The sequence below is a fragment of the Tachysurus fulvidraco genome, chromosome 26 (genome assembly GCF_022655615.1).
Source record: "Tachysurus fulvidraco isolate hzauxx_2018 chromosome 26, HZAU_PFXX_2.0, whole genome shotgun sequence".
Taxonomy (NCBI): Eukaryota; Metazoa; Chordata; class Actinopteri; order Siluriformes; family Bagridae; genus Tachysurus; species Tachysurus fulvidraco.
The window spans coordinates 3,542,378-3,557,399 of record NC_062543.1 but is presented as its reverse complement, the minus strand read 5'-3'; the positions used below and the strand labels follow the sequence as shown (position 1 = coordinate 3,557,399).

The 15,022-nt window shown below is 42.6% G+C and overlaps 2 protein-coding genes across 2 annotated transcripts; one reads left to right on the top strand and one right to left on the bottom strand.

The window, feature by feature from the left end:
- Nucleotides 1–15: 15 nt before the first annotated feature.
- Nucleotides 16–13,620, bottom strand: LOC113641173. The gene is made up of 12 exons (XM_027143752.2): nt 12,858–13,620; nt 8,556–8,704; nt 8,026–8,157; nt 7,779–7,866; nt 7,482–7,701; nt 7,037–7,317; nt 2,779–3,519; nt 1,510–1,658; nt 1,161–1,292; nt 906–993; nt 614–833; nt 16–447 (listed from the first exon to the last, which is right to left on the bottom strand). Exons 1-12 carry the CDS (start codon nt 13,582–13,584, stop codon nt 165–167), a joined length of 3,210 nt encoding a protein of 1,069 aa, XP_026999553.2. The 5' UTR covers nt 13,585–13,620; the 3' UTR covers nt 16–164.
- Nucleotides 9,110–12,849, top strand: LOC125140302. Its single transcript, XM_047809273.1, has 2 exons — nt 9,110–9,626; nt 9,714–12,849. The coding sequence occupies exon 2, from the start codon at nt 9,888–9,890 to the stop codon at nt 11,046–11,048; it is 1,161 nt and encodes a 386-aa protein (XP_047665229.1). The 5' UTR covers nt 9,110–9,626; nt 9,714–9,887; the 3' UTR covers nt 11,049–12,849.
- Nucleotides 13,621–15,022: the final 1,402 nt, after the last annotated feature.

The window sequence follows — 15,022 nt, the reverse complement described above, 5'->3', positions numbered from 1 at the left end:
GTCATCAGATCACAATCTAGTAAAAGAAAATCGACTGTTAATTTTATTTGAAGAAATCCACATGTTTCAAGATGCAGATATAACTATAAAAATGAACATCACACAGCATTCTAGCTCTCAAATGATCACAGTAATGATGAATACAGATAAATTCACTACAATCTTCACTCTTCTTTATTCTTTTTTGGGGTCCTTTTGAAACATTTACGGAAGAACAATCTGCATATTTTTAACAAGACAAACACAACCAGTGCAATTATGGAGAGAAGAAAGGCAGCAACGTCCAAGCAGTGGTACTGATACCAGGTGAGGTTATGTGCTTCAACCCTCAGGTGCTTGGCCCCCTTATTGCGCATCACATACTCGATCCAGTACACGGCCTGGTCTAGCGGCTTCATCGGTTGGTCGTGGTGGATTCGGGATAGTCTCATCATGCTCTCCTTGTAGCTGTGGAAAGAAATGAAATAAGAAGAATTATTTCTAGGCAGAGAGAAGTTTGAATGATTGAGACGCCTTTAGTTTAAGAGCATAATTTGATCAAATCTGAAAGTAACAAGTATAAAAGGTGAAGGTGTGAGTCATATTGATATGCAAAATCAAAACATCGACTCACGACGGATTGTTAATGACATCATCGAGAGCCTGCTTCAAGTCCTCGGTTCTCATTTTGTTGAAGTCAAGCATCACAGCAGCTCCTTTGCTTGTCATGTGATTTACATTGTCAGGCTGATCGGAAAACAGCGGCAGGCCCACCATGGGAACTCCATGATAAATAGCTTCATATATTCCATTAGTCCCTCCATGGGTGATGAAGGCCTTGGTTTTAGGATGTCCTGTAGATACAAATCATTGGAGATTTATTCACTTCAACAGAATGTTACAGCTTCAATGAAAATGTTCCTTACCTAGTAAATCATTCTGAGGAATCCAGTCATAGAGTCTTGTATTAGGAGCAAGAGTTTCTGGTTTTTCACCTGTGTATCGCCACAAAACCTGAAATTACACACAGGATTCAGATCTGAGGGGAATTAAGAGTGATCTTACTTTGTTCTCTAAAACCAGAGAAGCCAAAGGAAACCCAGGAGCTGTGCCTAAAATTCCTTTATATGTTAGACTGTCATTTATTGATGTAGATGTTTGTCGTAAATTAAAACTCAGACCTTTTGGGGAATCTGTCCGAGCGCTGAAGCTATGGTGTTCGCTCTCTCTTTGGTGAGGTTTTTTATCATGGACCCCAGTGAAAACACCACAATACCATCATCTCCTGAGCTCTGGACAAAGTCCTCCATGTCCTATAAAAATCAGAAAGCAAAGTCATTAATAAAACAAGTGTGTGTTAGTTGCATGATAATCCTGTCCATCATCTAGCTGATTTCACTCCTTTTACCTATATTACAATCTGCACTCTTTACACTCTAATCATATAGTAAAAGGCTTGTAATCTCTCAAAGATCTGTCACAAATTTCAGAGAGCTATACTGTTTCTTAGGCTTAGAAGAGAGAGCTTACTTTTGGTAGAGGTTTTGCAGGTTTGCAGTGTAATCCACCAACATATTTAAAGTTCGGGAGGAGCGGCCGTGGATATTCAAAGTCCCAGTAAGTTCTCATTAACCAGATGTCAGCTTTTCCCATAGATTCACACCGTGTTGTGGGTTTGCCTGTGAAGTACAGGAGCAAAAGTACTTGTGTAGTTGGTATCGTAAAAAGTGTGGCATCATTGGAAAGGTAAATATTTTGTGAAATCAATGCCATTTCTCCTCTGTACAGTAGCATGTTCTGTAAAGGTGATCAGTGAGATGCCCCTAAATGATCAGAGAAATGGTGTACATTATTCACCATTCACACAAAAGTGAAAAGAAGAGACATAACACTGGGCAGCTCAAGACCATCCACCATCAGATCAGCACATGGCATCATGGACTAGTTTTTCACAAATATTTCTCAGATTTTGGCCTTTTTTGTGCTGTTGTGTTTAATTTTTTTTTTTTTTAGCAAAGACACAAGTCTAAATAACAAATCTACCTCTAAAAATGTCTATTTATGCTTTTCCCCCTTTGATTTCAGCTGAGTGAGCTTTGATTTTTATGGAGTTTCGGGAATATCACCAAAAGTAAATCACACTGTGGTTCCAGTCCATGAGCTCCTTAAAAAAGACACACTTGCTGTGCCAGTATTTGCCAAGAAAAACAATATTTTGGGACTGAGAACTAAGTTCAGCAGTGAAATACCAATACCAAGGTGGTATAAGATCTATTCATTATGATTGGATCAAATAAAATAGCAAAATGGGAGGGTTGTTAAAGTTGGCCAACTTGTGTTTGTTGTACGCACGGTTAATGACCTTAAAAGTTGTGAGAAAAATATCTAGTGCTAGTTTGTTGACACATCCTGTTTAGACAGACCAGATAATACTAAAAGAAAAAAAGATCACCACAGTTATATTACAGCATATCCATATTTTCTTCTCTAACGGTTTTGTCCTGGTCAAGGTTGTGGTGGGTCTTGAGTATTTTCCTGCATACCTTGGTACAAGATAGGAGCATTTGTGGATGGGACACCAGTTAGTCACAGGGCAACATGCACATAATCACACTAAGCTGAGATTTAACATAGACAATGTAAGATTTTATGCAGTGAAGAAAAAGCAGAGAACTTTGAAAAAACCCATGCAATAATTCCCACTACATTAAACATTTGTGAGTAAAAAGTATTTTTCAGTATTATGAGAACTAAACTGAGAAGTCAAAATTAAACCACAAATGAGAGACAGTTATTTACCCATGACTTCTGTAAAGACGTGATTCCATTTCACCATAGCCAAGAGACCAGATGAAATATCTATAAGGAAAATAAACAAAATATTTTTCACTCTCTGTAGGAAATCCATGTTATCTGTATATCCCAGGCCAGCTGCTGGAACATAGGACGGTGGCGCCGGTATCTGGCCACAGAGTCGCTCCATAACATTCCCAAAACTAAAGCTCAGAGTGTGTACGAAGGGCAGATTGAGCTTCTGTGCAAGCAGTTCACCACATACAAGCACAGGGTCCGTCAGAAGAACATCAAACTTTTCCATTCTCCACTTCTCCAGCAGATCTTCACGTGTAAAAAGTTTTCTGCATAGAGCTTTATTCTGCTCCATCATCAGGTCAATTGTTTTAATGAGCTTCAAAAAACGCTGGATCATGTTAGTATCCGGCATGTCGTACATCCAGTATTTGAAAAGCCTGTCGAATGTGTCAACAAGCTCTGTTTTGCTGTGAGGCACCTGTATGATGTTTACATTGTAGCCCGGAGACTGATCTGTCTTTATTGACGAGGTAGCACTCTGGGTAACAATGGTCACACTATGTCCTCTTGCTATAAGCTCATCTATGATGATTTTAATGTTGAGCCAGTGACTGAATTCCTCAGGCCAGATTAATATTTTTCCTGCTGTCACATACAGCGGAGTCAGACTGAATAGCAGCAGAACGCAGAGAGCAGCTCTCCCACATGCAACCATGATGGCAGGACAATCTGAGGAGTGAAACACGATTAAACCTTGCAATCTTTCATATCTGTCACGTGAAAACATTGACCTTTATTCCCAATAGCAGGACAGGTTTCTAACCACAAAGACACTGCCTTTAAAATGAAGCAAAGTAGAAATAAATATGTTAAGTTGAAGCAACGTGTTTATTCTAGTTGTCCAAAAATTATTAATAACCAGAACAACTAACATTTTTTTTTTTATTTATGAAACTAAACTGAGTTTTCCCACATAATTAAATATGAAAATCACTAAAAAAATACCTCGGGTCACGGGGAGCCTGTGCCTATCTCAGGCGTCATCAGGCATCGAGGCAGGATACACCCTGGACGGAGTGCCAACCCAACGCAGGGCACACACACTCTCTTTCACTCACACAATCACACACTACGGACAATTTTCCAGAGATGCCAAACAACCTACCATGCATGTCTTTGGACCGGCGGAGGAAACCGGAGTACCCGGAGGAAACCCCCGACTCTGGAGGTGTGAGGCAAACGTGCTAACCACTAAGCCACCGTGCCCCCATATGAAAATCAGTTAAATTTAATTACATTCAAATAATATAACCTAATATTCAAATGTAATTATATTCAAATAACATAACTTAATATTTAGTTTTATGTTCTCTTTTCCAACTTCACATCATGAAATAAGCACAAGTTAAACAGTTAAATTATACTGAACTTATACTGATACACTACTTTACCGTGTTATTATCCTCTCAACATCTACCCGATCCACAAACTAGCAAGCCGGTGCTTCACACCTTGTTAACCTCCGTCCTCAGCTAACGGTAACGTTACACTCCAAACTAATCACTGTTAACGGTACCTTGCAGAAAACAACAGCTAGAACAATGTAACTTGACCAAAGTATATAGAGTATATAAATAGGGCAGATGTCAAAACAGTGTTACGCTTTTTTAGGTTTTCAGTGTTCAACACCATTAACGTTACCCTCGTGGGGCAAATAAACTGAAGGATTTCAGCACATTCTGAAGGTGTCTGCAATATTTATTTACCTAACTATCCCAACCCTAATTTATATATATAACATTTTCTTTAACAAGACATCAATTAAGCTTGAATTATAATAAAACAGCTAAATGTTTGGTGGAAAGCTATAATATTTACACACTGAATGAGCGTATCAAGTGCAGAAATCAATATAATACAGAGCATAATACCTGCTACGGTCACATAAGCTTTGACTTCCACATACATGTTCCAAAAACAAAGTGATGTCAAGTCCTAAGGTCTAATATGCCAAGTATTAAAATATAGTCTTTTTCCTAAATTGCCCTAAACTTTTCACCGAGTAAGCATATTATTTCAACCCATGATTATAACTGACTTTTTTTTTACAATGAATTTTCATAATATGTTTTTACAAACTGAGTAAGGTACACTATTTATTTTTTATTAAATACTATTTTAATATTAAAAGAAATTGCAGGCAGTTTTACAAGTGCACCAACCTGCAAGTCAACACATGGCATCATAGAGGGACAGATTATGGAATGAATGACACATAATACTAGCAAAAGTATTAATCTGCAATACAAAATTGGCAAAAGTTGCTAAATTTTCCTTGCAAAAATGTTTCAGATCTAAAAAATTGTGCCAAAATACTGATCTTCCTCATGAGAAGCCAATCCTATGACCTACACGGTTTAGATTCCGAATAGTCTGGTATTTGGAGCTATTTGTGATTCCCTCTAACTGGACTAAAGCAACAGCCCCAACTGAAGAGAAGCAGCTCCAAAGCATGATGCTGTCACCACTATGCTTCACAGTAGAATTGGTTTTCTTTGGAATCTTTATTTTTCCGACCAAACAAATCTTTGAGAATTATAACTAAAAAGTTATACCTTCGTTTTATTAACCGTAAGAAGTTTTGCCTCAGAAATTTGGGTAAAATCAGGTGGGCTTGAATTTAGGAGAGAACTAGGAGAGAAAGTGCTTCCATCTAGTCACTCTTCCCAAGGGTCTGTTGTCAGCATCTCTGATAAGTTTTCAGCTTTTCATTTTGTTTATTTTAAAGGAACATTCTGTTCTTATCAATGCTCATATCAGGTAACATGGAGGGGAGTGACATCTGCTCTACGCAGACTCTCCACTGGCATCCCACAGGGCTCAGTACTTGGTCCTCTTCTTTTCTCCCTGTATACTCACTCTCTTGGGGAAGTTATTTCATCACATGGGTTCTCTTACCACTGCTATGCTGATGATACACAACTTATCTTCTCTTTCCCACCCTCAGATGCCACAGCTTCTGACCGGATCTCAGCATGTCTGGCAGTAATTTTATCATGGATGACTGCTCATCAGTTAAAGCTCAATCCTAGCAAAACTGAACTGCTGTTCATCCCAGGTGATTCATCTCCAGGTCATGATCTTGCTATATCCTTGCACAACGATCTGATCTCCCCTTCAGCCACAGCTCGCAACCTTGGGATAACCATGGACAATCAACTGTCCTTTTCCTCTCATGTTGCTAATGTGACTCGCTCATGTCGGTTTCTTCTCTACAACATTAGAAGGATTCGGCCATTTTGTCCACACAGACTGCCCAGGTACTTGTTCAGTCTCTTGTCATTTCTAGACTGGATTACTGCAATGCACTGCTGGCAGGTCTACCTATGAACACAATCCGTCCTCTGCAAATGATCCAAAATGCAGCTGCCCGGCTTGTTTCCAACCTGCCAAAGTTCTCACATACCACCCCCCCTGCTGCGATCCCTCCACTGGCTTCCGGTAGCTGCACGCATCAGATTCAAAACACTGATGCTGGCCTACAAAGCCAAAAATGGACCAGCTCCCTCTTACCTCAAAGCCCTCATCATTCCTCGCACTGCACCCCGCAACCTCCGATCTACCAGCACTGCTCGACTGGTTCCACCATCTCTCAGGGTAAGAGGCAAGTATACTACAAGACTCTTCTCTGTTCTGGCACCAAGGTGGTGGAATGAACTTCCCCTAGAGGTCCAGACAGGAGGTCCGGAGTCACTGGCTATTTTCAAGCTGCGGTTGAAGACCTACTTATTCAGGAAACATTTCGACTAGCACTTCTTTCCATATCTTTTGCATTTAAATAAAAAAAAAAAAAAAAAAAACCTTTGACACTTTTTCATTGTAACTTTGAACAAATGTTTTAAACTGATGGTATCTTAAGTATGTAACCTAGTGAACCAGCATTAATGTATTCAATGTTAGAGATTTAAGCACTTATGTACGTCGCTCTGGATAATGGCGTCTGCCAAATGCTGTAAATGTAAAACTACGGTGTCCTATTGTTTTCACTTGTTAATAGGCTTTACATTGTTCTATGATACATTTAATGTTTTGGAAATTCATGAATGATTTAAAACAGAAATGAAAGCTACAAAATATTTATTTTAATCTTTATTTTAACCTCCTGGACATACATTTAACAGAGAGCATGTTAATCCTGTAATTTATGTAAAAATTTATAACCGTAATTTATAATACATTCCTATTCACTCTTTCTTGCTCTTTGCTGAGGTCTTTCTGCAACATTTCCGGAAGAGCAATCTGCATGTTGTCACAAAGATGAACACGACTAACACAATTACAGAAAGCAAAAAGGCAGCAACGTCCAAGCAGTGGTACTGATACCACGTGAGGTTATGGGCTTCAACTCTCAGGTGCTTGGCCCCTTTATTGCGCATCACATACTCGATCCAGTACACGGCCTGGTCTAGCGGCTTCATCGGTTGGTCGTGGTGGATGCGGGATAGTCTCATTATGCTCTCCTTGTAGCTGAGAAACGGAAAAATAATAGAAATTAATCACTTGTGTAATTCTGTAGAAAATGCTTGTGAAATTGTGAGATTCTTAAGGTCTACTGAAACATTAACATGCATCCTGGGTGACTGGCAGCCCCCATCAGGTATATTAAAGTGCCAACAACTAAAATCACGCACAATGGATTGTTAATGACGTCATCGAGAGCCTGCTTCAAGTCCTCGGTTCTCATTTTGTTGAAGTCAAGCATCACAGCAGCTCCTTTGGCTGTCATGTGATTTATATTGTCAGGCTGATCAGAAAACAGCGGCAGGCCCACCATGGGAACTCCATGATAAATAGCTTCGTATATTCCATTAGTCCCACCATGGGTGATGAAGGCCTTGGTTTTAGGATGTCCTGTAGATACAAATCATTGGTGATTTATTCACTTCAACAGAATGTGATATTACAGCTACAATGAAAATGTTCCTTACCTAGTAAATCATTCTGAGGAATCCAGTCATAGAGTCTTGTATTAGGAGCAAGAGTTTCTGGTTTCTCACCTGTGTATCGCCACAAGACCTGAAATTACACACAGGATTCAGATCTGAGGGAAATAAGAGTGGTCTTATCCTGGTCTCTGGAAACCAGAGAAGCCTGAGGAAACCCAGGAGCTGTGCCTAAAATTCCTTTATATGTTAGACTGTGATGTAGATGTTCATCGTAAATTAAAACTCAGACCTTTTGGGGAATCTGTCCGAGCGCTGAAGCTATGGTGTTCGCTCTCTCTTTAGTGAGGTTTTTTATCATGGACCCCAGTGAAAACACCACAATACCATCATCTCCTGAGCTCTGGACAAAGTCCTCCATGTCCTATAAAAATCAGAAAGCAAAGTCATTAATAAAACAAGTGTGTGTTAGTTGCATGATAATCCTGTCCATCATCTAGCTGATTTCACTCCTTTCACCTATATTACAATCTGCACTCTTTACATTTACATTTACGGCATTTGGCAGACACCCTTATCCAGAGTGACTTACAATGAGCAACTGAGGGTTAAGGGCCTTGCTCAGGGGCCCAGCAGTGGCAGCTTGGTGGACCTGGGGTTCGAACCCATGATCTTCCAATCAGTAGCCCAACACCTTAACCACTGAGCTACCACTTCCTCTTTACACTCTAATCATATAGTAAAAGTTTTGTAATCTCTCAAAGATCTGTAACAAATGTCAGATGGCTATGCTGTTTGTTAGGCTTAGAAGAGAGAGCTTACTTTTGGTAGAGGTTTTGCAGGTTTACAGTGTAATCCACCAACAAATTTAAAGTTTGGGAGGAGCGGCCGTGGATATTCAAAGTCCCAGTAAGTTCTGATTAACCAGATGTCAGCTTTTCCCATAGATTCACACCGTGTTGTGGGTTTGCCTGTGAAGTACAGGAGCAAAAGTACTTGTGTAGTTGGTATCGTAAAAAGTGTGGCATCATTGTAAAGGTAAATATTTTGTGAAATCAATGCCATTTCTCCTCTGTACAGTAGCATGTTCTGTAAAGGTGATCAGTGAGATGCCCCTAAATGATCAGAGAAATGGTGTACATTATTCACCATTCACACAAAAGTGAAAAGAAGAGACATAACACTGGGCAGCTCAAGACCATCCACCATCAGATCAGCACATGGCATCATGGACTTGTTTTTCACCTCAATAATTTCACAAATATTTCACTTATTCCATTATTTAGCTCAGATTTTGGCCTTTTTTGTGCTGTTGCGTTTTTAAAATAATTTTTTTTAGCAAAGAAACAAGTCTAAATAACATAAATCTACCTCTGAAAATGTCTATTTATGCTTTTCCCCGTTTGATTTCAGCTGAGTGAGCTTTGATTTTTATGGACTTTTGGGAATATCACCAAAAGCAAATCACACTGTGGTTCCAGTCCATGAGCTCCTTAAAAAAAGACACACTTGCTGTGCTAGTATGTGCCATAAAAAACAATATTTTGGGACTGAGAACTAAGTTCAGCAGTGAAATACCAATACCAAGGTGGTATAAGATCTACTCATTATGATTGGATCAAATAAAATGGCAAAATGGGAGGGTTGTTAAAGTTGGCCAACTTGTGTTTGTTGTACGCACGGTTAATGACCTTAAAAGCTGTGAGAAAAATGTCTGGTGCTAGTTTGTTGACACATCCTGTTTAGACTGACCAGAAAATACTAAAAGAAAACCACAGTTCTCTTTCATCATCTCGTGTTCGAGATCCAACTACGGGAAGGGCATCCGTTCCTCACCTCTACAGAAGCATCCAAAAGTCTGACTTGAGAGACAGGAGCGCGTGCCAAAGGCAGGTAAGGTAACGCCCCTTACCCGAGTGCATAATGCGCCTGCACCTCAGTTAACTTTCGCTTCTCACGACTTCTGCTCCTACCTCACAGCTCCCTGGTATTTTTTGGACTGCACTCTTTTTGTCTTCAGGAGGACATATCGTTCGATCAGCCTCCTCCGGACGTGCTCGTCCTCAGCCAGGTTAGTTTCGCTCGCCGCCCACGCTCGCTCCCCCTTTTTTTCTGTAGGCTGCCTGCCTGCTTTTTTCCTTTTTTTCCCTTCCTATGGCGCTCTCCAAGGCGGCTCCAGCTACTCCGGTGGACAACCTATCGCGAGCCTGCCCGGCCACGTGCGGTGCGCGTATCGCCACGATTCTTGGGTCTGGAGCTGATTTCCGTCACGATGCGCGTGCACGTCTGTTCATTTATGAACTGTCTATCACGGTTCAGGGAAGGGCCGCAGATACAGTATCGCACATGTCTCAGATAACAGGGTCTTATGGCTTCGGCTGTCCATTTCTTGCTTCTAGTCTTCTGAGAAAAGGCTTTCATGAAGTGGATTTTGTCCCTTCATCTCAGCCCGTTGCGCGATGTTTGCCGCTTTGTCTCGGTGACACGCACGGCCGCACTTTGCCACTGGAGAGCTGCGGAGTCTTACGCACATGGGACCCCTCTCAGGGCGATCATGATGCAGAAAATGGTTACGATGGATGCCTCCTTGACAGGGTGGGGAGCCACACAAGAGGGCAGTTCAGTGAACGATGTGTGGCCGATCTCACTTCGTTCAGCCCATATAAATTACTTGGAGCTCCTCACTGTGTGGAAAGCTCTAATGCATTTCTCACCCCGCCTGCGGGGACATCATGTGCTGATACGCTGCGACAATACGACAGCTGTAGCATATATCAACCTTCAAGGCAGCATGCGCTCCTCCAAGCTTCACGCTCTTGCTCACAAGCTGTTGGTGTGAAGCACTCACGTCCCGGGCCTTTTGAACAGGGGTGCCGACCTTCTGTCAAGGGGGAACCCTCTGTACGGAGAGTGGAGGCTCCACCCCCAGATAGTGGGGCTGCTCTGGGAGAGGTTCGGCCAGGCAGCCGTCGATCTCTTCGCCTTGCACGAAAACGCCCACTGTCCTATGTTCTTCTCGCTTCGGGACGAGGACACCCCCCTTGGCGTGGATGCCCTGGCTCATCCATGGCCCAGCACGCTGCTCTACGCTTTCCCTCCACTCTGCCTGATATCCCCGACCCTGGCCAGGGTCGTGGTGAAGGGTTTATCTCTGATTTTCATAGCTCCCAGGTGGCCCAAGGCACCTTGACTAGCGGAGATAATTCTTCTTCTATATGCGGAGCCGTGGCACCTCCCGTTGTGTACGGACCTCCCGTTGCGTACAGACCTCCTGGCCCAAGCGAACGGGGAGATCTCTCTGGGCCTGGCTCGTGAGAGGGCAAATTTGAGCACGCTGGGGCTCCCCCCCCGTGTTATCGGCACAATTCAGAGTGATAGGGCCTCTTCCACACGTTCTCTCGATGATTGCAAATGGCGTGTGTTTGAGACGTCGTGACAGGAGCACCAGCTCATCTCATATCTGTGCTCAGTCGCTGATATTCTGGGTTTTTTGCAGGACCTTATCGATCATGGCAGGACCTTTTCGATGATTAAGGTCTATTTGGCGGCTATCGCTGCATGTCACACCGGTTTCGGCGGCGCTACAGTGGGACAGCACACCCTTATACGTAGATTTATGAAGGGCGCGCGCCGCTCCCTACCGGCCACCACTGATTGGGACCTCTTCATGGTGCTGGAGGTGTTGGCCCAGCAGCCTTTTGAGCCTCTGGGGGATATCTCCCTCCGGCTGCTGTCCTTCAAGACGGTGCTGCTATTGGCTTTGGGGGGAGCGATCAGCTCTTCATCTATTGGGCCCCGCAGAACACGGGAAAACCCATATCTAAGCAATGCCTCTCTCGCTGAATTGTAGAAGCCATATCATTAGCGTATGAGTCTAGGGGCATGCAGCCTCTGGGTGGCCTAAGGGCTCACTCCACTAGAGGCTTAGCTGCTTCTTGGGCTCTGTTTGGGGGGGTTCCCTTGCAGGACATTTGTGCCGCGGCGATCTGGTCCTCTCCGCACACCTTTGTCAGGCACTGCCAGCTTGATGTTACCCGTACCACGGTGGCTCATGCAGTCTTGAGTGTGGGCTCTTCGTAGCCACCTGCTACGGGGCCCACGCTCTTTTCAGCCCTGTCTGCCTGTGTGCATGTTTTCAGGCATATGGTCTTCTCCCCTCCGAGCGCCCGAGTTGGTCCATTCACATGTTTATATACATATTCTTTTCCTGCAGGCGGCTCGCTTGTTGGACATCAGCGGGGTTCTAACATGCATGTTGTCACGTGTTGTGTTTCTCTTTGGATGAACCTTTTACCCTGTGCAGTATGTTATGCCTGGTGCTTTGTGACATGCCGTGCACCACCTTTTTGGCCATCCTCTGGCTTACAGGGCCTCGTTGTGAGTGTATTGGGCAACCGGGGAGTTGTCTATATCTCCCATAGGTGGATCTCGACACACGAGATGATGAAAGAGAACATTAGGTTACTTTTGTAACCCCGGTTCTCTGAAACAGAGTGGAGAGATCCACCAAGTTTGCCCCGCTTGCTGCAAGAGAAGCGAATATGCTCACTGAGGAAAGGCAGCGCGTGCAGGTGCATTATGCACTTGGGTAAGGGGTGTTACCTTACCTGCCTTTGGCACATGCTCCTGTCTGTCACGCCAGACTTGGTGCAATTGGATGCTTCTGTAGAGGTCAGGAATTTATGCCCTTCCCATAGGTAGATCTCTCCACTCAATGTTTCAGAGAAATGGGGTTACGAAAGTAACCTAAAGTTATATTACAGCATGTCCATATTTTCTTCTCTAATGGCTTTGTCCTGGTCAAGGTTGTGGTGGGTCTTGAGCATTTTCCTGCATACCTTGGTGCAAGATAGGACCATTTTCTGGATGGAACATCAGTTAGTCACAGGGCAACATGCACATAATCACACTAAGCTGAGATTTAACATAGACAATGCAGGATTTTATGCAGTGAAGGAAAAGCAGAGAACTTTGAAAAAACCCATGCAATAATTCCCACTACATTAAACATTTGTGAGTAAAAAGTATTTTTCAGTATTATGAGAACTAAACTGAGAGGTTTTAGTTTCTTCTCTTCTAAACCTGAAGTCAAAATTAAACCACAAATGAGAGACAGTTATTTACCCATGACTTCTGTAAAGACGTGATTCCATTTCACCATAGCCAAGAGACCAGATGCAATATCTATAAAGAAAATAAACAAAATATTTTTCACTCTCTGTAGGAAATCCATGTTATCTGTATATCCCAGGCCAGCTGCTGGAACATAGGACGGTGGCGCCGGTATCTGGCCACAGAGTCGCTCCATACCATTCCCATAACTAAATCTCAGAGTGTGTACGAAAGGCAGATTGAGCTTCTGTGCAAGCAGTTCACCACATACAAGCACAGGGTCCGTCAGAAGAACGTCAAACTTTTCCATTCTCCACTTCTCCAGCAGATCTTCACGTGTAAAAAGTTTTCTGCATAGAGCTTTATTCTGCTCCATCATCATGTCAATTATTTCAGTGAGCTTCAGAAAACGCTGGATCATGTTAGTATCCGGCATGTCGTACATCCAGTATTTGAAAAGCCTGTCGAATGTGTCAACAAGCTCTGTTTTGCTGTGAGGCACCTGTATGATGTTTACATTGTAGCCCGGAGACTGATCTGTCTTTATTGACGGTGTAGCACTCTGGGTAACAATGGTCACACTATGTCCTCTTGCTATAAGCTCATCTATGATGATTTTAATGTTGAGCCAGTGACTGAATTCCTCAGGCCAGATTAATATTTTTCCTGCTGTCACATACAGCGGAGTCAGACTGAATAGCAGCAGAACGCAGAGAGCAGCTCTCCCACATGCAACCATGATGGCAGGACAATCTGAGGATTGAAACAAGATATAACCTTGCAATCTTCCATATTTGTCACGTGAAAACATTGACCTTTATTCCCAATAGCAGGGCAAGATTCTAACCACAAAGACACTGCCTTCAAAATGCAGTAAAGTAGAAATAAATATATTAAGTTGAAGCAACATGTTTATTCTAGTTGTCCAAAAATTGTGGAAAATTATTAATAACCAGAACAACTAACATATATATTTTTTAAATTTCTGAAACTAAACTGAGTTTTCCCACATAATTAAATATGAAAATCACTAAAAAACTACCTCGGTATCATCGGGCATCAAGGCAGGATACACCCTGGACGAAGTGCTAACCCAACGCAGGGCACACACACACTCTCTATCACTCACACAATCACACACTACGGACAATTTTCCAGAGATGCCAATCAACCTACCATGCATGTCTTTGGACCGAGGGAGGAAACCGGAGTACCCGGAGGAAACCCCCGAGGCACGGGGAGAACATGCAAACTCCACACACACAAGGTGGAGGAGGGAATTGAACCCACAACCCTGGAGGTGTGAGGCAAACGTGCTAACCACTAAGCCACCGTGCCCCCATATGAAAATCAGTTAAATTTAATTACATTCAAATAATATAACCTAATATTCAAATGTAATTATATTCAAATAACATAACTTAATATTTAGTTTTATGTTCTCTTTTCCAACTTCACGTCATGAAATAAGCACAAGTTAAACAGTTAAATTATACTGAACTTATACTGATACACTACTTTACCGTGTTATTATCCTCTCAACATCTACCCGATCCACAAACTAGCAAGCCGGTGCTTCACACCTTGTTAACCTCCGTCCTCAGCTAACGGTAACGTTACACTCCAAACTAATCACTGTTAACGGTACCTTGCAGAAAACAACAGCTAGAACAATGTAACTTGACCAAAGTATATAGAGTATATAAATAGGGCAGATGTCAAAACAGTGTTATGCTTTTGTAGGTTTTCATTGTTCAACACCATTAAGTTACCCTCGTGGGGCAAATAAACTGAAGGATTTCAGCACATTCTGAAGGTCTGCAATATTTATTTACCTAACTATCCCAACCCTAATATAGTACAGACCAAAAGTTTGGACACACTACCTTTTCAACAGGACAATGACCCCAAACACACCTCCAGGCTGTGTAAGGGCTATTTGACCATGAAGGAGAGTGATGGGGTGCTGCGCCAGATGACCTGGCCTCCACAGTCACCGGACCTGAACCCAATCGAGATGGTTTGGGGTGAGCTGGACCGCAGAGTGAAGGCAAAAGGGCCAACAAGTGCTAATCATCTCTGGGAACTCCTATAAGACTGTTGAAGACCATTTCAGGTGACTACCTCTTGAAGCTCATCGAGAGAATGCCAAGAGTGTGCAAAGCAGTAATCAAAGC

What these genes read in the sequence shown, in the direction of transcription:
- LOC125140302 (XM_047809273.1), top strand. Translation starts at nt 9,888, where the DNA reads ATGGCGCTCTCCAAGGCGGCTCCAGCTACTCCGGTGGACAACCTATCG.
- LOC113641173 (XM_027143752.2), bottom strand. Translation starts at nt 13,584, where the DNA reads ATGGTTGCATGTGGGAGAGCTGCTCTCTGCGTTCTGCTGCTATTCAGT. An exon ending in CTGCAAAACCTCTACCAAAA is followed by an intron (nt 8,158 to 8,555) that starts GTAAGCTCTCTC and finishes TGATTTTTATAG; the next exon opens with GACATGGAGGACTTTGTCCA. An exon ending in TCGGACAGATTCCCCAAAAG is followed by an intron (nt 7,867 to 8,025) that starts GTCTGAGTTTTA and finishes GTGTAATTTCAG; the next exon opens with GTCTTGTGGCGATACACAGG.